We start from the raw sequence: 23,569 nt of genomic DNA, 5'->3' as shown, positions 1-23,569 counted from the left end.
CATCAACAAAAGGCTGGGAAAAGGGCAAATAACTACTGAGGGGACGATCAATTTGAGTTCAGGAAGGGCAGAGGCAAGCGTGATACGATAGCGGAAATGAGGCCACAGATAAAAATAAATACGTGGTGGTATCGTTTTTACGTAATTATTACTTAGAAATAACAGACATTTGGAGGAAATTTATCCTGCATATAAATTGATCCTTGGGTACCTAACGTAATAAATTATAGCTAATGATGTTGATTTGTTTTATTTATTTCAGGAAGCCGTAGATGCAGTAACTCACATTATGGAGAATATCGCGGCTCGCACTGTGATTCACTTGAAAGGTTACAGCGCCCGGAAAATCTGCGATGAAATAATGGTCGCTCATGAAAATGATAGTCCGTCATGTGACATAGTTGTGAGGTGGAAAAGGAATTTTCAAACTGGCCACGTGTCCCTCACATCCAAGAAGTGGCAGGCTATCACTCACGGACGATGCTGCCACAACGAAAATGATAATGAATGAGACTGATATTAGTTACGGCAGTGCGCGGAAAACTATTCACGAAGAACTGGAAATGTCAAAGATGTTACCCTGGGTTCCACGACTAATGACTCATTAACATAAGCAAACACGGCGCGGCCTGCAATCGCGACCACGGTGTGACCGGCAATCAAAGCGATATGGCTCTGAAATTTTGCCACATTCCTACTATTCTCCCGATCTCGCCCCAAGCTCCTTTTTCATATTTCCGGAACTCAAAAAACCATTGCGGGGTCGGAGATCTGACAACCAAATGACGCCACTAAAGGGTGCAACAATTGTTTTCGACGCAATCCGCTGAGTTCTACAATGGCGGGCTTCGTAAGGCCAGGCCTTATTAAAAGTTTCTACATCTACATCTACATAATACCCCGCAAGCCGCCGCAAGGGCGTGTGGCGGGGGGTGTTAGGTCACCAACCGTAAAAAAGAAAAATACCACATGCAAAAAAAAAACAACACGGAAAATTACACCCACAGCAGCGCACACACTCATGCAAAAATCCCTTCATCCAATACTCATGCAAACACATAAACCGCAAAACAACTAAAAAACTGCACCCTGCGCAAACTGCACAACTGCAAAGTTTACGACAGCTCTTCGTATTGAAAGTGAAAATTACGTGTTTGCTTGCTTAGTGATTTCTAGAAGGCATTTGACAGCTTATTGGGAGAAATTAATGAACGGGTTGCAGGAGATAGTAGTAGATTAGAACAAAAGCGTCAATGAGAAACCTTTTAAGTCTCAAACTGCGTACATGAAAGTAGAGGAGGGAGAAACAGGAATGATAGTGATGGGCAAGGGGGCAAGGCAGGCTTGTGCAAAGTACCTGAGTTTTTCAACGATTGCGAGGTGGAAATGACAGAAAAGAGATGGAAAATCTTGACTAAGGAAAGAAAGTTGGTGGAGAATTCTAAGAATCATTATCCTTGCCAATGTTTAACCTTGAGGTAGCCAGAGAGCCCAAGGAATACAATAATTGCCGAACACATTACAAAATAATGCGAAGGTATGGGATGAGTATCATCATTAGAAAGCGAAATGAAGATCTCAAGAAAGAAGAAGGCTTGGTTAAAGATTAAAATTATGCGGCATATACCGTGGCAGATATGTCAGTTCACCTATCTAGGAAGTATTTTAGGAGAAGGTGGTCAAAATTGACGGGGAAGTTGAAGAACTTCGTTATGTAAAAATACTTCAGTAAACGTGAGGGAGCTGATGACAAGGATCTTGAGAAGGATATCAAAAAATGGTAGCGAAAACTTCGACAAGGAGCGTAGTTTTGCATGCATACAATGGGACATTTTCAGTAGGAATTTGTACCGCGCGGTCTTTGAGGCGATATAATAAGCGTAGATTGGATTAAGGGGTTTGAGATGTGGGTGTGGAGACGACAGAAAAAGTTAAATGCACAGAGAGGAAAGCAAACGAAGTACTAGGCATGGTATGGTATGATAGAAAATTGTTGGGGGAAAGTAGGCAGGTTAAATGGATACATGGCGTTTAGAGTGATAAGGAAATACATGGAATGCGAGCGAAGCACTGTTCAAGTGATAGAGGGAGGAATACGAGGTATGTCGGAGAGAATAGGCACGTTGGAACTGAATGAAAGGAAGTTAGAAGTGCGTATGATTTTAGGAATAGTTCATTTTAGCGTCGGGTGGTAGTGTCGTCCTAGGTGGAGCTCAGAAGTGTAGCGGTAGCTAATATCAAGGCAGTAAGGTACATTTAATGGTAATACGATTAGCATATTACGATTGCCTCATTTGATGTTATCGCAAGTTGCATTCGTGGAGAACTTAAAGAAATATTTCACAACATGTACTATTTGTAGAATCAATATTTAATGCCAATTTTTCTCACGCTGGTCGAAATAGCGATCTTCAGTAGAAAGTGTTTCCTGTATTTTTTGTGAAATAGGCAGCATACATAATCTGTACATAAAAAAGTTTCTGGCGTCATTTGGTGGAAATTCTTCAAATTGAACTCAACATCAAACCACTTGGATATTCCACAGAGAAAAAAAAATTTATTTACGATCTAGGTTTCGTTGTGGCATGACATGACTTGTATATTTACCCGATGATTTTATACCATAGCGAAACCTAGGTTGTAAATAATTTTTTTCTCTATGCGGAAAAGCCAAGTGGTTTAGTTTGAAGTACAATAATCTGTATATAATATCTTCACGCGGGCAACACTAAGTAAAAATGCAAATGAAAACTTTAAAACTGAACGATTGAAAACCGAAAATAAAAACACCTGGAATGTATAAGCTACGTAATTGTGGCTAGTTATCTTTAACCTGTTTAAGGGTGATAATAAGTCAGCTCAAATAAGTCAATACCAGTTTTAACGCATTTACCCCTCACCGACCAGTAAAATGATTTAAAGGCATCAGATAGGGATGCTTCAGAATATGGAAACTTATACATTAAATTATGGTAATCATTAAGGCACCAATTCTGAGACTGATTTTCATTGCCACGGGGAACAGTAGAGCTAATTTGCAATCCCGTACCAGCTCTGGAGTCTTTCAGAATCTTCTCTTTCCCTCAATCGAAAGCATTATTGCTCATTGCCTATTCGATTTTGACAGATTGCAAATCTCTCAAATAGTTCCCAAACCTCTTCCATAGATCATTTATTGCCCAGTGGAGACGAATTACTTCCATCATACACCTTAAATACCATGTAAATGAATGAGGAGTCACTTGTGGGAGGAGGGAGACGAGGGGGTTGGTCTTTGAGATGGTCCGTGAAACCTATTTTTGCGCCCGAAGTCGCTAGCGTGCATTACAGACTTTCATTTGTCGTTTAATAGTCGACGTCGACAAATTTTCCAATCATCGCTAAAGAAATACGTAGTAGACCCGCTGCCGTCCCAAGCGCCAACGACATAACTGTCCATTCCAAAGATATGCAGACTCCAACTTTTGATAAAATTTACATCGGATTAAATCATAATGTATCATATGATTTGCAACGGCCCATAAATATTCTAAAAGCATATAGAGTGGTATTTTAACGCAACGACTATATACATGTATATCCTCTCCTTCCTTCCACAAAAGGTGGTTGTGCCACCGAAAATTCAATTCTCGCGTAAGTTTCTCTCTTTTCGCGTGCTACATTTAATTTAACGAACTTACCTCAATTTATTTCGCAAATAAATACTGTGTACACTCCAACCGGACGCCTCAAGTTTAATACTAAATGTTATCCTAATCCTATCTTTGAGACATAAATCAAGACAAATTCTTCTTTATTCGGTTAGCATCCATTTCCTTTGTAACTATTTTCCTGACTCATTAGCCACTTTTGCTTTGGTTTCTTCTTATCTTAAGCATTATTCTGCTGAGTTAACCTCAATTTTGAACTTACTCTTGAATAGCTGTTTTGCACTATCGCGGGTGATGTCATGTCGCTCCTTCAAAGCGATTCCAGAAAATCCACGTTGCTAAAACACAACACCCAAGTAGGGAGAGGGAAGGGGAGATCAGAACTCGCGGCCTTCGCATTGCCCAGCGACAAGTAATGGGTTTGACACGCACAGCTTGATACTCGCAATGCCTGCATGCCACAATATAAATTTATAAAATGAATTTATGCCTACCTAGTCCCCATTGGTTAGCACAAGGTATTGCAACGGCTAAATGTGTGGTAGGTTTCGGCGGGGTCTAGCTAAATACATGAGGAATATTAAAATTGTAAGATGCGGTTCGAGAGTCATACACGAGGGTGATCAAAAAATAATCTACGATCACTTTTTCATCCCTACCACGAACAATCATTATCACCACCACTGCAGGTACAAATCCTAGTAAAATAATGCAAATTAAGCGGAGACTACGAGCGTCACGGTTGTAAATGTGTCCCAGTATCTCGCTAGAAGTGCCACGACGTAATCTTGTAGTTCCGCGATCCCGGAATATTCATTACCATTCAGGTGGGCCATTTATCCTCCAGTTCGTACAAAATATGTACCTTAGAAATTCTGACTAAAAGTATATTTTTACGCATAGAGTTACATATGCACCAATTGGCGATCCCACTTCGACACCTAATCAAATCGAAGACTATTAGAATACTAGCATAGCTCGTACATAAGAAGGCGCTCGAATCGAAACAGGCATCTGAGCAACTGTTTATTCGGACTAACAGAATTAATCAAATCATTCTAATAATCTGTTTATTAACTAATCTTTACCCCGAGATAACCCTTTAATTATCTACTCAATTAACCGCTTTAACCGGTTAATGGAAATAGGGCGGAAAGCCAACCTATGATCACTTAAATCAGGCATTTTGTAAAACTTATTAGTATTGAAGCCTTTTAAAGTAGTCGAAATTTAACGTATAAACACAAACAAAAATAAAAACAATTTGGCATCACGCGGCCGATACTTGCACGTGCGAAAAAATAAGTGTTTCCAACAATGCGACCGACCCATCGGTCTGACTATCGTTCACAGTATGCCAATTGAAGAGTCAAAATTCGCAGTTCACGTGTGCCATCTAGTTAATAGCTATGCCGTATGTTAAACAATTATTTTAGACTACAGTAGAGAAAAATGAGTCGGTCGAGCAAACATTAAAACCGTTGGCACGACGGCTACCTTGGCATCGATGGCTGCCAAAAGCTACAGGTAGGGTCCGAATTCTGGCGGCAGCGGAAATGTTCAGTTTCATCCCGGTTATTGTTTGGGTGTCACTTAAGCACTTCAAGCGGTATTCGCCGTCCGTCGGATGATACGTTGAATTGTTGACCCCTCGCCACTTGTCGTGATTAGGCTAATGTCAACGCCACGTTACTCTATCCCAACAAATTCATCCTCTTTTAATTAATCACACAACGGCGCAGATGTGGGCCATTTCCCTTATGCCTATTAGCGACAAGTGAAACCTATTTTTACACTAACGAAGTGTAGAAGAATAATCAGATTTTTCACTATCCGCTGAAAGTAGCTGTTACTAACATCAATTTTGCTATATAATAAATTATTTCTAATTAATTTATCATAGATTGAAGTCTATTCCGTTTTCTTGGCTATACTTAATGCCACTTTCACCACTTGAAAATGGAAATGGTGGAAAATGGAAACTTGGTGGAAATGTGGCACATATATGGTTAACTGGTGGTCACACTCGACCTTTCCAAATTTACGTGCACTTTTTAACATCACATGAGAATTGGCAAATGACAACCCAGATTCAAATTTATGTTACAGAAATTCGAATTGCGACTTTAAGAATGAATGGAAAATACCTTGACCGCACACTTAAGAAAAATGCCAAAGGCTAATAAGACCACTTTCAATGTTTGAATAATGAAGTGAAGTCTAGCGCCATCCAGTTATTATGATGCATTACGATGCTGGATATATAATCTAAAACGTCTCGAAAGAGTGTAGTAGGACAGCAGGGTAGTACGACTGACATGACGCTCTCGCACAGGACAATCACTGAGACGCTTTCGTTCCGATAAACGAATACTATCTCTCGATTTATTCCCCGATTCAATTTTCTACTGGAACCGCAAATTTTTTGCAATACTTCCGCATGCATACTAAAGAATATTCGTGATCCTCAAATCGCATTGCTTTCAGACCCCGAGGGGTAATGGACTGCGGCCGACATACGGCGAACAAGCGTTAGCGTGCATTTTTAACCCGCAGTCACGGCTAGGGAACAATCAGCTGCTGGCTATTGAAGATCGATTCTAAACCTATTATTGGAAAGCTTAACACAGGCCTCGCAGAGCTTGGGGTGCTATTAATTAAGTTAGAAGATCAACTGACGCATTCGACTCCAACCTGAGAAGGAAGTGCTGTCACCCAATTGGCTACAAGGTGGCCATTAAGGACCACCCTCACTTTCCCACGCTATGGGTGGGCGTGGGAATGCGAGAAGGTGAGACAAGAAGAAAGTACTGAATGGAACGCAACTTCCGCCCATGACCCTTGATTAGGACGCGGTGCATCGCGAATAGACAACGTGGCAGGCATAGATAATTTATTCTTGGTTCAAACGATGCTTGGATGCTGCCCTCGAAAGATGTGATACCAACCACCCTCACGTCCAACCTCAAATGCACTGATTCACAGAGATAATGGGAACAGGGGCACACATTCACGCATGAAGATTTCTTTTCCTTCAAAATATTGTATGCCATCCTAACCATGTCACGAAAGGGAAAAATCTATTGAGGACTGACACTACTTATACTAATGCACAACCTTTTCAAACTTCAAGGAATATTAATGAGAGGTTAAGATAACTTAACAAAACACAACAACTGAAGTAAACCATTCATCCAAGCTGAGAGCATTCGAAATACTTTTCCCTCATTCTCACTAAAAATAACTATCAGGAATGGGAAAAAATTAAAGTTTCCCAAAAAATATGCGATGGCATGCAAAATAGGGTGCTCTACTAATCACTGGCGAAAAAGATAGCTCTAAATTAATATTAATTTAGGCCAAGGTATTCATATAACTTACGTGTAAAAGTGATTAAACCGTTCAATTATAATTAATCAAAACTGTAACTAGGATTTTGTCAGTTTCTGGGTTGCTTTCGTTTATGCATCATTTAAATAAACGGCAGCGCATACACTTCCGAAATGTAAACAAACTATCAAATGATGGGACGCAAATAATGAATGTTGACATGTCTAAAATGTAATGACGCTACTTGTAAACTAAGATGCACACAATAAATCGCGAAATTTCACACATACCTCAAAGAAATGGCCCTCGTCAGTAGCAATACTTCTCACGTATCCATTAACTCTCTTACACTTGCCAAAAATATTCTTGCGAGTGTTCAAGTAGCACAGAAGTCCAGAAATGATCGTGTTCCCGAGATACCTCCTGTAGTAGAAAATTTCACAACAGAAACACTCATAAGATGAACACTAGAGCTATTCACCACATTAAATTACTCGGTGTTCAGCCGAAAATCGACCAGTGACAGCCAGTGTTCCAAATTTCTCAGTAATGGATCTTTGGCTGTTTCATGTTCCGTTCCAAGTTTTATTACTAATTATTCAAAGTCACTTAGCATAGAATAGTTCCCATTTTTATGGATGAGAAAATGAAAAGAGAAAACAAATAAAAAATAATAATTTCTAGTATTTAGTTCAATTCAGAATAAAATAAGCAGACTTATGTGATGCTTCAAGTTAAGAACAGCAGCGCCACAGCTCCTCTGATCAAAAATTGTAGTGGGAATGGCATCCATGGAATGTGTATCCGGGGAACGTGTGTGTTCAGAGCGGTTCAGAGGCATTCGGAGGTGATATGAAGCTTGGTGCTTTAGAGGAGATGAGCAACAGTGAATAGTTTTATTATTAAAGTATAGCTCTAATGATATTTTTATCTTCCTGCAACATTATGAATTGTGCCATTCTCAAGTTAGTGATTGACAATATTAGCCGGAATATACTTACAAACAGCTGTAGAAAATCAAATATCCCGTGTTGGTCTTCGAAATATGTTGCTAGACAGAAGCCTACTTTATGGGTTAGGTCGATTCACTTGGGTTCTAACCGTCGCGCCAAAATATACATAGAGATAGAAAATACACATGTTCACTCATATCTAGAGAAAAGTCCTCCATATTCATGTACCCTTGTCAAGCCTGCAGATATAAGAACGCAAATAAAATGTGATAATGTTGATGATATATTGAACCTGGATTGGAGTTGCCGTGCGCCTAATGACGTGTTTGATGCATTTAAATGCGTCTCAGTTTTTAGTAAACAACTTAGCCTGGATCTGTGTAGCCCAAAACTAGAAAACTTGTGCTCATCTGTAATTGATCGATGTGGAGGGAGCGATGACTCGCAACTTCTTGATTTATTGCAATGCCTCTCACTTTGGCCTTCACCTGAAAGCTCTAAGTCTCCTCAATATTATTCCCTATGGAGTGCTTTAGACAAAGTATGTTTGAACAAGGTAAAAATATGGGACATAGACAAGAACCTATTAGTGGCCGACCATTGGGCTCATTTGAATTTAGCCCGAAATTCGCAGTTCGTGAAAACGTGCTTGATGAGAATAGCTCGGAAGTTGGAAAGGTATATTCTTTCTTAATTAACACATTATGACCCTTGTTCATGTTTATGAATGTATATATTTCTTCAAGTCTAGGCTATCACCTCGGCAGTTTGTACAGCTCATGTTCTACGTCAATTTAAGCCGGAAATTACCTCGATCAGCTTCAAAATTTGAATTTGAGTACACCTTGGAGACCATTTGCAATAAACTCACGTTGGAGGAATTGTCCATCGTGTCTATGGGTTTTTTTAAGGTGAATTATTAGTTATATAGACATTACTTTTATTAGATATATTTATCGGCTGGTTGCTTGTAGCATTTCACCATGAATTCCCAACTTGTATAGATATAAGAATTCTCGAGTTTTATTTTTATTTACTGTATTTATTAATAAGAAAACTTCCTTTCCAAAACTAATCCACCTTCTTAATTTAACTCTTGTCACAGTTTTGTACAAATTCAGTTTAATTTCTATATAGATAAGGTTTTCAAAGTTAAATGTTGAGGATAAGGACAGATAATTATATTCTTGAACTTCACAGCCCTTGAGTAATGAATATTTGGAATTTAGTCAAATGTGAGTGGTTGATTTTGCAAGATGCAAACAGTAGACATCGCAGGAAATGTGACTGTATACTGTACTCATTCAGCTGTACTGGTGAAAGTCAATACTCAATAATTGAATCGGAAAATAACGATCAGAATGTGATTATTTTGCAATTGATAATCTCGTGAAGAATTGTGGTGATATGCAAACCTGTTTGGAAATAGTCAAGTCTGAATTCAACGTTTTATTAACAAATCTTCTCATATTAAGTCTCCAGGACCATTTTTGTCAATGAAAACGTTGGGATCCCTTTGGGAGCTCTTCCTTACCCTGAATTCTGAAAACTAGAATGTTTGCCCTGCTGTGAATAATAAAAATGGGAATGCTTCTTATTATAATTAGATTTCAGGAGCTCTGCAACTGTAATTTTCCCGCTTCTTAACTTCCACCTTCCTTAGTCTTGCCAAACTTAAAGAATTTTATACATACATATGTATGTGTATATATATATATATATATATATATATATATATATATATATATATATATACTATATATATATATATATATAACTTATGTGAAAGTCTCACAGATGTGAATAATAATGTATATGAGGTAAGCACTAGCGAGCAAAGACAGAAAAACAAAAAAGAAAAGAAACTCACTAGTTATCTTCTCAAATCAACCAACACTCCTTAAATTCCACCCCGTCCTAAAGCCACTCTCATGCCTGGCAATAAACCCAGATGCAAAGCATGTCCTTTTGTTAAATCCCATCCCTCTCCCAACCCCTTTTTAATTCTCTCCCACCAATTCCCTACTCATTTTCTTCCAGCAATGTAGTTTACCTTCTGAAGTACCAACTATGCCCTGCCTTTTATATTGGACAGTGTACCAAACCCCTCAGTATTAGAATCAATAACCACCCGGCCTCATGCAAGAATTCTTCCATGATTGGGATGCTCCTAATCCCAAAACACACTTCCAGACACAACACTCCCTTTCATAAATGCTATAGTGTATCCATTTTAGCGTCCCCCCCACCCTCTGATCCTACACTCAACTCAAAACAATAGAGCAGGCATTTATCTGGGTCCTGGAATTACCCAGGTATTGGATATTAATTACCCCGATCTTCACATATTTTCATCCTCTCTTTGCTCCCAACACCTTCCATGTGTTTCCCACACGTCTTAAAATCCCCCCCCAATTCTTCCCCTTGTAAACCTTTCCCTACCTTCCCCTTCCATCCAGCATTTCCAGTTCCCTCTGTTATAACCTCTTCCTCAGTTCCTTCCTTCTCTTCCTTGAGAAAGGTGGCTTGCACCACAAAAATTTGAAAACTGGTGAATTTCTTTTCTTTTTTTGTGTGTTTCTGTATTTTTGTCTTTGTTTGCTAGTGCTAACTTCACATGCATTTAGTATATGCCTCTGTGTATATGTATATATACACACACGGGTGGGGAGAGATGAGATTTGATACTCTTAGAAAATGATGTGCTTCCCTTACATTGCCCCCTCCTTAACTTCTATTACTTCCAGTAATCCCATAAATGCCCTGACCTCCCTCCCCTCATTCACCTTCCTTCCTAAATAGCACCACTATGAACCCCCCCAGGCTACTATGTATGGCCATCTCAACCATCCTGATCTCTTCGCTCAGTCACCTACCTCTGCTAACCTCCTAACCCCCTTATTTACTCTACTTAAATAACATACTCCCCTGGAATCCTTTTTCTCCCCCCTCCTTTCACCACATCCATTTGTATACTTGTTTATTCAGCAAAAATCCTGTAGTTCTTACCTGATTATGTCAACTGTTCAACGAAATAGATGGTTAAAATTGAGTGGAACTTACTAAGTTTTCATTTTTTACTATTCAAAGCTCTTTATGTTCTTTGATGATATTGTGAAAGTATTCTTTTTGTGTTTCTTGACTCATTTAATTTCTGATATGTTCTGATCTTTATACCATCTACAAAAAATCTATTTCTTCACCTCAATTCAATTTTATTTTTTTTAGCTTATCATCATGAATTATCATTGTTTCCAAGCACCCAAAAATTCTTAACTCAATTCTTCAATTGATTTTTTGACATGATTATTCTTCCAAATGAGAAAAAAATTGCTTTTTCTTTTTATTGTTACCAGTGATCTTTGAAAACACAATTTCATCACCATTCATCACATTGTTATTTGACTTAAACAAGGCTTAAGGGCAAGATGGAAAATGCACTAAAAGGAATGAAATTCAAAACGATCTTGGGAGTTACATCCCTGTAAAACCACTTAAGGGGTTTAAGAGAGGATAAAAGGAAGGGTTTGTGTGATAATTTCGTATAATTTATGAGGAGAAATTTGGTCAGAAGGTTTTGTCAGATAATTATTAGCTCCCATCCCAAAAAAATGGAAAGTAGACATGTTCTAAGGAGTAAAAGACCAGTTTGATTTCATATGCAGCAAAGGTCCCTCTTGGGATTTATAAAAAGATGGAGTTTAAGGCAATTGATCACAGGATGAGCTGTTCGGTTATATGAAAGAGAAGAGGTATATGTTATTCCATGGCATTACTGATGAAAGAAAATGTAGAATACAACCAGGATATATTCGTGTGCTTCATGGATTTCATAAAGGCAAATGATAAGAGTAAATTTGGTAGAAATAATGCATGCATACAGAAGATGGGTGTACTTGAGAGATAAGTAACATACCTGATGAAACCTGTACATTTCTCAAGATGTACAGGTGAGTGTGGCAGGTGGATAAATGAGGTGGCAGTGTTGAGCCATGGGGATAAGGCAGCACGATCCATTACCACCCGTACTTTTCAATACATAGTAGTAGTAGTCATATTTAGGGGAAGCGACCAACTGCTGAGGTCATTTGCGCCATAGGGGATGGGCAGGAAAGGGTGGCGAGAAACCTGGTGTCGGCATTAGCCTGCTCTTTACAAAAGGTGCCAAGGGGTCCGCAGCTTAACGTCCCATCTGATGGACGGCATACTAACTCAAAGTGCCCGCCACAAAGCAACTCAAGTAGGGATAAGGATACCACTGAAAAACATTCTACACCACTGGGATTTGAACCCGGGCCCTCTGGGTGGGAAGCCAGTATGATAGCCACCGCACCAATCCCAATCCCCTTCAATATATTTACTGGGAAAATAGGAAAAGGAGTTTTCATCAGAAAAGGCTGAAGACAGGGTTATTGATTAAGGATGTTAAGAAAAGATTAGTGAAAAAAAATTTTTTTACCTGGTGTGAGGTTTTGTTTGGCATGGAAACTTGGTCATTGAGGCTAGGTGTTAAGTACAGTTTGTGGAGGCTTATGAGAGGTGAGTGTGAAAATGGATGGAAAAGTGAAGTGGACAGGAAGGAAAATATTGGGAGAAGTAGTAGGTATGGCCAGTGAGGAGAAAGTATTGCTAAAAGAAAATACTAAGGAGGCAAGAAAAGTTTTTACAGATCGTTTTTAATGGTGATGGGATGTTAGTGACAGTATGTTGGACAAGAGTCAGAGGGAGGAAAAGAAGAGGCATGTTGGGCAGAATGAAGAGAGGTAGAATGGAAATGAAATTGTAGATGCAGATGAATAGCTTTAATCATGTTCATCTGTCTTGGCTTTTATTTTATAGGATTATCAAATGTTCATTAAACCTACTTATTGAGATCACTTTAACGCCAATGTTAAATTTGTCTTCCTGTGTGCTTCTATTCCAGTTCTCGTTTTCTCTTCGACCTTCCTCATGGTGCAATTAGACCTTAGCCATGGAAACCTTATAATAATGTATGAAATTTCCTAACCTTTTTGGCAAAATTAATCCAAAGGTTTTAACATTGGAACTGATCAGAGAATTTTAATGTTCCCTTGAATTGTCTGATAATAAATAATGTAGTGGAATATCATGATTTAAGGAAAAAAGAGTGAAAAGGTGGACTGGGATAAGTAAATATATGCCATACCATTAGCCATCATTTGGTTTGGTATCCATTTAATTATCATAAGTATTAGTCAAATATTCCGACCTAATATGCTATCATTTTCAAATGTCTTTGTGCAATGACCAGTGGGGTGAGAATTGAGGAAAGGCAAAATTGTTCGTCATGTTGGCATTCAATGGTATGCCCTCTGACTGGTATAATTTTACATCACTCTGAGAGGCCAAATAGCCTGCCACCCAAAGAAGAGTAGCATAACAAATGTGTCCACCTTTTCCTAATTCTTTGCATGTGCATTACTGCCTGAAGAATTTTGGAAATGATATTGCATAGTGTTCTGTATGAATTTTTTAAAATGATTTGTGTGATGCATTTTTAAGGTTTAGGCATGACAAAATGCAGAGGTTGATTGCTCTTTTTTACATAATCCATCATAATATGTGCACTGACATACCTCATATCAATGCAATTTTTTAAAGACAATTTTCTTTCCAGACTCAGACTCATTTGAATAGTCAAAGAATTAGTGAAGCAATTCTTACCCGCCTTGAGTCATGCTTTAAAAGTGGACAGCCGCCACCACCTGACAGCATAATGCTGGCTTCTTTACTTAAATTTCTGAGAATGTGTTTGCACCCTACTCAGGAAGTAATATTGCATAAAACATTGGATGCTATGTTACCGCACCTCAAGGACTTCTCCCTTCTGTGCTGCCTGCATGTGGCTCTCCTTGGCACTAACATTCAGGCAAGATATTGAATACATCATGCATATTTATCGTGGTACACCTTATTTATTATTGGACCTACTTCTCTGTCCACTTTGCTTTGGATTCGAGAATGATAAAACATGCAAAAATGAAGTATGTAAAATATTTAATTTTTGGCGGTATTTTAAAAGATGCGACTCTTTTGCTTTGAGTGCTCAATTTGAATAGGAGGTTTTGTTTTAAATGCTTATAACTGATCAAGTTAGTTGTCTATGAATAAAGTAATTTGAAATATTCATAGAATATATGAATTTGATAAATTCATCACTATGAGCATTTAAGCATAAGGATGCCATGATTTTCTCAGTTTTATTTTATTCTGTAGGCTCTCAAATTGTAGGCATTGACTGACCCTTGGAAAAAACTGGGAAGATGGATGGATATCTATCTATGGATATCCATCGTTCCCTGAAACTTATGCTTAAGGCTACGATTTATTCATTAAAATAAGTTTTACTTTATTTCTAGCCATTTTATTAAATGGTATTAATACATGCAGTTTTATTTGCTACAGGTAATTCATGAAGGAGTATTGCACTCTCTTTGTGAGCGCTTTGCAGTTGAGATGAAGAATTGCAGAATTAAAGATATCGAAAGGTTGGCATTCATCTTGACCTTGTATAATTATGACCCCAAAATTAATCCATGCATTTTTGAAGTCATGGTGTCAGAAATTCGCAATAGAGTGGCAGAGAGAGAGAAGGACAGTACGAAGTGGGAAGAGATTGATAAGTATGGAGAGTGTTTTCTGAGATTCCTGGGTTTCCTCACAATTCGACAGATTTTCCCTTTTGACCTTATCGAGAAAGCTATGGATTTGGCTGTCATCAAAGAGGCTGATGGTAAGCATATTTAACTGTACATAAATACTTAGCCAAGGTGCAATACTTAAATATCCCGACTGTAATGGCAAATTAATCTCTCTCATAAAGAAGTTTGAATTTGCTGAAGTTTTAATGTGTCCCAAAAAAACTGCACCTGTTAACGAAATTGTGAAGAGAAATCACGAATTTCATTTTTTGACAAATATACTAGTACCCAACTTATTATTGAATTGATCATTGCATTAGATTCCATTTTCAAGAGGATCTCACGAAAATATTTCTTGTATTAGTGCTCACTTATAATTACTGAAATTTGTTATTCAACCTTAAGAATGCACCAATATACTATTTGGTACTGTCAGTAAATTGTTTATATCTGGAATTTGTGTTTACACATTTGAAAATACTTTTAACAACCATTTTCAAAATTTTAACTTATTAGGTGTGATCATGACCATTAAAGAAGAAAGACAAGCATTGAGACAATATGTGAGTCTTTATAAACCTTTATTGTTACACACTGGAAAATATTTTCTATTAACCTTGTTTCTTTTGAACTGAATGGTACTAAAATTGTTACTTTGAAACTGTTATTGTAAGCTCTCTTAGAGTATTGGTTAATGAAGTGCATTAGGAGAAGAAAAAATATTTTTATTTCACAAAAGTTTTGTTGATGATAACTTAAGATTAATGTTCATCTGAATGATGCCTACTAGACAATTAAATATATTTAGTTTGGCAATGCAGTAAAGACGTTGAAGAGCAAGTGTTCCTTTCTCTATTCTATTCTTTAAAAACATTCATTATTAAATTAAACATTATTATCAAACATTCATGTACTAAATAACTTAAATGAATAATTTTTTATGTGTACATTATATTTCAGGAAATAAATGGGAAAATATAGGAAGGGTAGTTTTAACGTTGGACATATGCTTGGAAATATACTTTCCAGATCAGACCAAACTTCGGCTGAGCCCAGCATTAAGAAAAAAATTAAGCCAAGTAAGTGGTTTCAGTAGAGCGATAGAAAAAAGAAAACAAATCAAATTTTTCACGGCAGGATTTGCTTTACGTTTCTCATTGAATGGGATGCTTAATTAATAGATTCATTAAATATTTGGGGTGATATAAGTAGATATCTATATTTTTCATCGAATTTCTCTTTCTCGCAACCAGTCTTTCCCTTAACATTCTGGCCATTTCTCTTCACCCCACATATTTCACTCACCCTTCTCCCAGTTTGCTTTAATTATTGATGAGCGATGAAAGCAAATATATTAGTTTAAGAAAATTAACATCTTGGGTGCAAATGTGCAAGCATTTTCATATAAAATCTAGCTTAGATGATGGTTAAGGTACACTCTCATATGCATTAAGGAAAATTTTATAATTTAATTTGATTCATTTGAAGGTCTAGTGAACTGGAAACAATATTTAGATCAATGTGAAAATATATAGTGAAGTGACATATTATTTAAAATGGAATAGAATACTTCTTGTTCCTACTTTAAATCCTATAAAAACAACATAAACCTCAAACTCAACGGTTTTTGTTGAGCTTACAAAAGTCATTTGCAATATTTGGCTACAGTACAGCATTTGTGTATAAATTCCTCTTCAGGTAAGTTCATGGAGAATGTGCCTAATTTAACTGACCGTGAATATTTTGCCGGATGATGGTTTTTCACAATTTTTGTATTTATTATGATATGTATGTATGATAGGCTTTGCTAGCCTTTAACAATGAACACCAAGAAAAAATGCATTACTTCAGCTTAGCAACTTCATCCTAGTGACTAGTTATATGAGTGCACACACATCTAAACTTGGAAAACAGTGTATGGATCATTTGGGTGAATATACAGGCAAGTCATTCATCACTGCTCAGTGAAGCAACACGGTGGCCAATTAGTGGAGCATACACTCCCCCAGGTTGCTAAATGATGTACATTTTGTCCAGCATTAGTTGGTCTCAAAGTAGTTTCTTGTCTTGGCCAATAGATGCTGTAGTCAATGGAAGGGTATTTGCTCTGTGATGCTCCAGAGTGAAAGAAACAGTGCATTTTTGGCTGTGCTCTCACTGAAAACATTTTGTTATAAGGCATAAGAGAGCTTTTGCATTAATGGACTATTGTAGCTTGTCTTCTGCTGGAGAGACAGGTTTTAGATGGGACCTGAAAACTATTACACCATGCCATAGTTTTCTAAATAAATAGCAGTTCTAAGCTTAAAAAATTGTAGAAGTAAAATCCAGGTGAACTATCTCCTACCTAAATGCCTAATCTTTTCCTATATCTTTTTTACCATACATTCTTCCTTCCATCACAGTCTACAATATCCCATATCCATTCACTTTTTATACCTTTTTAAGCGTAACTATAACCTAAAACTTCTTTTAACCGTAAGTGTTTAGCTTTTCAATCTTAATAATCCACTCCCCTGATTAAGGATCCACGGGAAAAGAATTGATGGCATAAATACAAGGTAAAGATGTGCAGAAAAAGGAGCTCAATGGATCTGAAACCTGAGGATGAAAATTTTGAGATACAGGAGTGGTGAAGTATGGAGGAAATAAGTTGTGCACAGGAGGAGATTAATGGTGGAGTTTTAAATAGGGTGGGCAAGAGAGGAAGTTGACGGGAGGACCATCTGAGAAAGACAGAACAAGTGAGTGGAAGAAGTATTGAAAGGTAGTGAGATTTTGAAGACTACAGTAGAAGGGAGAGTTAGTGAAAGAAATGAAATTAAATTATTGCCTTTGAAATTCCAGACACAAAAAAGTGTGTGGAATTACAAAGTCGTTAATTTCATTTCAATATGTTATGTAAATTCCATAAAGTTACGCAGGAGACAACAAAGTGATGGAAGGTTGAGTAAGTGGAGTATGAAGGCAGGCATAAATTATGAAGTAATGAAGGAAGTAATTTAGGTCCAATAAGTTATCACAATGCATAGAAGGTATTGGTCGCTAGGGACTGTTCATAATCTACTTTTAATGGGTAGAATAATACTATGAATGAAAACCTCCATTTCCCATATTATACGTAGCTGTTCAAACTTAAAAAAATCGCCCGAAAAACTATGAGATAAGAAGCTGTTTCTACCACCTGTCTTGAGTTTCTCAATGACTTAAGGCATGCTTATTTTATAATTTATGCCTATAAGTGTGAATTGTTTATTTACATTTTTATGTAATATCATGATTGATAATTATGCATGCTTGATGACAATCCATGATTGATAGTAATGCATAATTCATCAACGTTTTGAAAATAAATTTATTATTATTTACTTCATTTGTCTTCCTTTATTCAATTAACTAAGGGCATCAAGCTTTCAGGAAGCACTATGTAAAAATTTTTCCCTTGGGTAGTATTCAATTGATGGTATTCTGATAAATCATAGAAATATGTTGCAGATGATTATTGATTTTGCAGAATGTATTTAAAGATTATCAACTTTACATAAATTAAAATTAATTTCAAATATGACTGACTGAATATGTAATGAGTTTATCATTTGAACTGCCATTAGCTTTATGGAAAATTTCATTTTCAGCAATGTCGTCAAGATCTGTCACGATATGATGAAGGCAAAAGGCTGAATGCTACTGATCGTCTCCTCGTTGATGTCTTAAAACACTTAAAATCATTATCTGGAAGCACAGAGGGCGTTATCCTGCGTCATATTTTACCACATTTTGAGCGACCTGGTAAATGAACTACTTGCTTATTGTAGTGTCAAGATTTAAGCATTTAATCTTACTCTATATTATTTTAATAAGCTAAACCATAATGGATATTTTTAATGATTAATTCAATGCTATGTAGCTTTAGGCATACTCATCAAACTCACTAAGAAAGCTGTACTTGGTGGAATAACAACTCAAAGGATAAAAATTTAGGTCGATTTGTAACACACTACTTTTTTTGGCAATAAAGTTGTCTTATCTTTCTACCTTTAAGATGGAAGATAGCAAAGTTAAGCTTCAATAGCCACCTTTATAATGGAACACCAATACCTGATTTGATTGTTTTCATCATCATTTTGTAAAAATGTTGGTTGAGGGCAAGCTTATATGAAATACCTATGAGAGTGAGGGTGGGGAAGATTGTTCATTGAAGGAATGTGTGACAAACCTTTTGGATTAGGTTGCAGTTTATTGGTGTTATTAGTTGTAATTGGATTTTGAGGGAATATGGAAAGGACAAAAATTTGTTACCATGCATGATGCTTGGCTTGAATGTGTACCCCTCATACTTTCCCCCTCTTTTGTTACTTATTTCCTCTATTGCATGTCATCATCAGCCAGGTTATCACATATGGACTGTACATACATTCAATTTTCTGTTTAAATGAAGCTACATGCATAATTTTAGCTGATGAATAAAAACATTGTAAATATAATAAAACAATTTGAACCAATTTGGCACTTTATTCTGAACACCAATATAATTATTTAATCTGCTTAATGCAACTTGTCTCATTACTTGTACCCACTAAAATAACGCTCTTTATTAATTGCAGACATAGTTTTTTGCATTAGGAGGAACAGAGAATTCCAAAACTTATCATTGCAAAAATACAGTCACACGACATTACATAGATGCGATACAAATTCTGGAATTTGGTATGCAGTGGTACCATGTGGTCGAAATAATGTCATAAAGCAATCCAACCTACCAGTAGGGCCCTTGGTCCATAAAATGTCACTACTGAAGAAGCTTGGGTACAAGCCTATACTGGTGAGTAACTGATTGCATTTGAGAATGCAACTTTACAGTTTTGGCAAAAATTGGCTTTGGAAAAAGTACCTAAGAAGTTTTTACTTGCTTTATTACTTTCTGATATATGACAAATGGATTTCATGTCATTAAAATGTTTTGCAAGAATCACTATTATTTTTGTTTTGCATATGTTTATCATTACTTGACTATGACTGAAAGTGTAGCAATAGGCAAAGAAGGCCACTGTTCTATTTAATGTATTTTCCATTACAAATGTTTTAATTCAGAGGTAAAATTTAGTTTTAAGTTAAAGTAAAAATGTCCATTACTTCCTAAAAGATAGTCTTTGATCTTGTTGAGCAATTACATCATGTTGACTAAGTGAGCTGATTTGAGTGACCGTGAAACTCAAAACCAGTCCCTGTGCTTTTTTACAATTTCTGTACATATCCTTGAAAGGTGATGTTTTGTGTATCAGTTAGATCATTTGTAATTGACTTTTATCGCTAAGGGCATGTCCTGATGGAATTGTAATTTTTTGTTATTTTGTGACTAATATAACAAATCTATGTTGACATTCTAAGGTGGCCTTGCAAAAATTTCCTCAACTACCATAAGATGCAGGAGAGCCTTGTTGTTGAAGTTGTGAGAGCCTTTAAGTAATGGAACCCTTTGGTCATCTTTGACCAACTTTTTCGAAATTCAGTCACTTAATGACAGCTAACAACTTGCCAGGATCAGAAAATTCCTTGCTGCACTATGGTTGCATGGAATTTTATTATGGTGCCCATTGCATTCACGAGTAAAGCAGTTAATAATAAACAATATCATGTAATTACTTAGAGTGAGATCCATAACTATCTACTTCAAGGAAATTTATCATTTGATTGCAATTAAAATGTTATTTCAAGATTAAAAGTTTATTGGGATATATTTAATAGTTTTATTTCAACATTAAAAGTTTTGTGGGATATATTTAATAGATTGATTAACTCCACTAAACAGTGTACAACTACTGGTGTCTTCAACCTCTTTTGGGAATATCTGTTTTCATGATCTTTTTAATTACAGTAAAATCCCTTTTTAATACTTTAAAAGGAAACCTTGTAAAATACCAATGTTGTGATGGAAGAAAAAATGTCACTTTTACTTTAAAACTTAACTCAAGAAAGGGTAAAAAATGAGAATCAGGGTATCAAACTAAAAAGAGCACATCTATTATTCACTTCCATAGCAGCTCCTTAATGGTGAGCATTTATTTTTCATCTTGCTTTTCCATTGCGATGTGGTCTTTATACCACATCGCAATTAAAGCATCGCATATCATAAATATACCACATTAAAGACCACATGGTAAATGAAGTTAATTACCTTCACAATTGATGAGATTCTGCACTGTGGTCTTTAACAACCATAGTCACTACTAGCAGAAGTTTAAATTTAAAATTCTTTTGAGAAGTTATTTTCGAGAATATTAGTTGAAAATTTGAAAGTAAATTTGAATAGGTTTTAACATTAGTATTCACTCTTTCCAAATTGTACTATATTTTCTTATTGTCTTTTTATATGCCATGGTTGTGATCTAATTATAGCCTGGCCCTAGTGGTGGTTGGGTAACGTCCTCACCTGTCAACCCAGAGATCACGGGTTCAATTCCCACCTAGGTCGATTTGCCTCAACCTAGGGCTTAGGTGTATGTAATTGCCTTTAATATCGTGTTTAAGGATTAGGTGGAAGAAGGGATTATTAGTCTCAATCTCACCCAATTCATTCGATAAATAAAATAAATATAACGCTCATCTACAGTGGTCATTAAATTATGATCATGTGTTAAATTCTCTTCTCCTAGTGTAATGTTTTGAAATTTACAGCAGGACTTCGCATTTCTGCCATTAATGGTAATCTCTGTACTATAATACTATTTTCAAATGCTTAATCGAAACCGTAAACATTTCTGCCACCTCATACTGGTTACATCTTAAATTGGAGGCATCTTTTTGAAATTACGCGAAAGGTATCACAAATTGTATATGCAAGATATTCTGAATACTTTGAAAGTAGATGCTAAATATTCAGAAAAGTGAAAATGTTTGCCAAATCTTGCAGAAAGGTTTAAACAATGGCAAAATTGACAGTGGTTTTTCAAATACATCAGAATAATAATTAATGAGTTGATAATTTAATGGGTCCCAAAAATTGTTATTAAAATTGTATTTTCTCTTGTAGGTTCCGTGGTTTGAGTGGGGCACCATAGCAAATGAAGAGAAAGAAAACTATCTGAAGAATAGAATATTTAATTAAACCATTTGAATAAGTATTCATGTAAAATTCATGCTGTGAATAAACACTTATTTGTTTATGTATACATTTCTCTTACCTGGAAAATAATTATGTTCAATGATGGATGCTTTGTTATTCTTATTCATAAAATGAATTAGCTCAAAAGATGAAAACTTGGTAATGAGGTTTACAGAAAACTATTTGAAAGAGGGCTGTCCTGATTCGACAGCATTTTTTAATATACATAGCAAAGCAATAAAAAACAGTGTTTGTACTTCGTTTGTTCATAATTCTATTGTGTATAATACTTCATTACAGCAAGCACTTCTGATAAACGAGTTTTGGGGGCCTTGCCAAACTTATTGCACATATTTTGACCTCTCGAGCCAAAAAATTTATGAGCACAAAAAAATGACCCCATCCATTTTAGTTGACCAACCCCTTCTCTTACAAAATGTGCTCCTAATTTTCTTCCTATCTTATTTTAAGAATTGTGTGTAATGTCCCTTATTTCCACTACCTACGAATTCACCTGTTCCTTTCGTAAGGATTTTAGCATTAAGTACACCGCTAATACTTACAATATTTTCAGATATTGACGACAGCAAGAAAAATGTCACTCATTCATACAGGGTGCCTAGCTATCCTTGAAAACCATGAATCAGAAAAACCTGGACTTGAGCAGTAAAATCTTTGATTTAGGAGAATTAATGCTTTTAGGCCAGTAAATAAATAGTGGAGAGTTTAAGGAAAAATGATTTTTTCCCTGACCTCTCCATAATTTTACTTCCCTTTCATTTTCACTTTTAAATTATATGAGTGACTATTCTAGCATTTTCAAACTTGTGAATTCAATGCTTTATTCCAAGAAACTGTGGGAGATGCCGCAGCAGTAAATTTTAATGGAGTCAGCTGCTAATATGCATTTCAATGCAACAATTTCAGAGGGTAAAAATCATTTTCCTTGACCAGGATTCTAACCTGGATCTCTCAATGTCCAACTGAGTGCTTTAGCCACTTCAGGTATCGAGGCATCCTCTTAATCTCTGAAAGTGAAAGTTCTCAAAATTTCAGAGTTTAAAAGGATGCCTCGATAGCTTAACGGGCTAAAGCCCTGGGCTGGACATTGAGAGATCCGGGTTTGAATCCCAGTCAAGGCAAATGAGTTTTACACTCTGAAATTGTTGCATTCAATGTTTTATACTATTTGCATGGTATAAGGATACTATGGTAGAAAATAGTCCATATAAGGAATGATTTTTTTGCAGAAACTGGATACCTACTGATAAACTATTATATACTGATAACTATTGATATACTCTTGTATTATCACTTGTTTAGGAAATAATATTTCATGATTTTTTTTTCATTTCATGCCAGCAATAATTAATGCAAAAAGATTTCATGATATGGTTAACAAGTAAAATGTAGAATTTTAAAATGTCACACACTTCAGTCTAGAACTCCCAAACTAGAAGTAAGGTACAACATTTCTCTACTGAAAATGGGATTTTTATTTCAGTCAGCAATCAGACTTCAAATTATTTTTTTTAATTTAACATCAACCCATGGATGCCTATGACACAGGGGAAAATTGCTTAAATATTTGCACACATGAATTTAGCAGTGCCCATTGGGAAACAAGGCAATAAAAATGGAAGCATCAAACCTTGAAAAATGAATTTTCATCCTTGAAAACCTGGATCCATTGCTGGCCACCCTGTCATACAAATAGCACAGCTTCAGTAAACAGTGATGCTGCTATGCTATGTCACAATCCAGTCCAACATGGTGATAATTGTTTCCAATAAATCTGAAATAGTTGACGCTATAAATTTGTTTTTAGACATATACTACGGTACCACTTTAAAAATTATCAATGACTACTGT

At 36.3% G+C, this 23,569-nt stretch overlaps 2 protein-coding genes across 2 annotated transcripts in view; one reads left to right on the top strand and one right to left on the bottom strand.

The window, feature by feature from the left end:
* LOC139698105 (guanine nucleotide exchange factor for Rab-3A-like) overlaps positions 1-7,717 on the bottom strand; it is a 37,287-nt gene extending 29,570 nt beyond the window's left edge. The window contains exon 1 of the mRNA XM_071597020.1: positions 7,271-7,717. The gene's annotated coding sequence lies outside the window, so the exon portion shown is untranslated. The remainder of the gene's footprint in view (positions 1-7,270) is intronic.
* A 779-nt stretch (positions 7,718-8,496) lies between these two features.
* On the top strand, positions 8,497-21,916 carry LOC139698106 (FAST kinase domain-containing protein 5, mitochondrial). The gene is made up of 8 exons (XM_071597021.1): positions 8,497-8,611; positions 8,680-8,844; positions 13,572-13,823; positions 14,360-14,687; positions 15,556-15,674; positions 18,231-18,384; positions 19,200-19,417; positions 21,626-21,916. The coding sequence occupies exons 1-8, from the start codon at positions 8,498-8,500 to the stop codon at positions 21,698-21,700; spliced, it is 1,425 nt and encodes a 474-aa protein (XP_071453122.1). The 5' UTR covers position 8,497; the 3' UTR covers positions 21,701-21,916.
* Positions 21,917-23,569: the final 1,653 nt, after the last annotated feature.

This window comes from Hetaerina americana, unplaced genomic scaffold, assembly GCF_022747635.1.
Source record: "Hetaerina americana unplaced genomic scaffold, ioHetAmer1.1.p SCAF_8, whole genome shotgun sequence".
In the NCBI taxonomy this organism is placed as follows: Eukaryota; Metazoa; Arthropoda; class Insecta; order Odonata; family Calopterygidae; genus Hetaerina; species Hetaerina americana.
The sequence above is the reverse complement of the archived record's forward strand: the minus strand, read 5'-3'. Positions and strand labels throughout refer to the sequence as shown.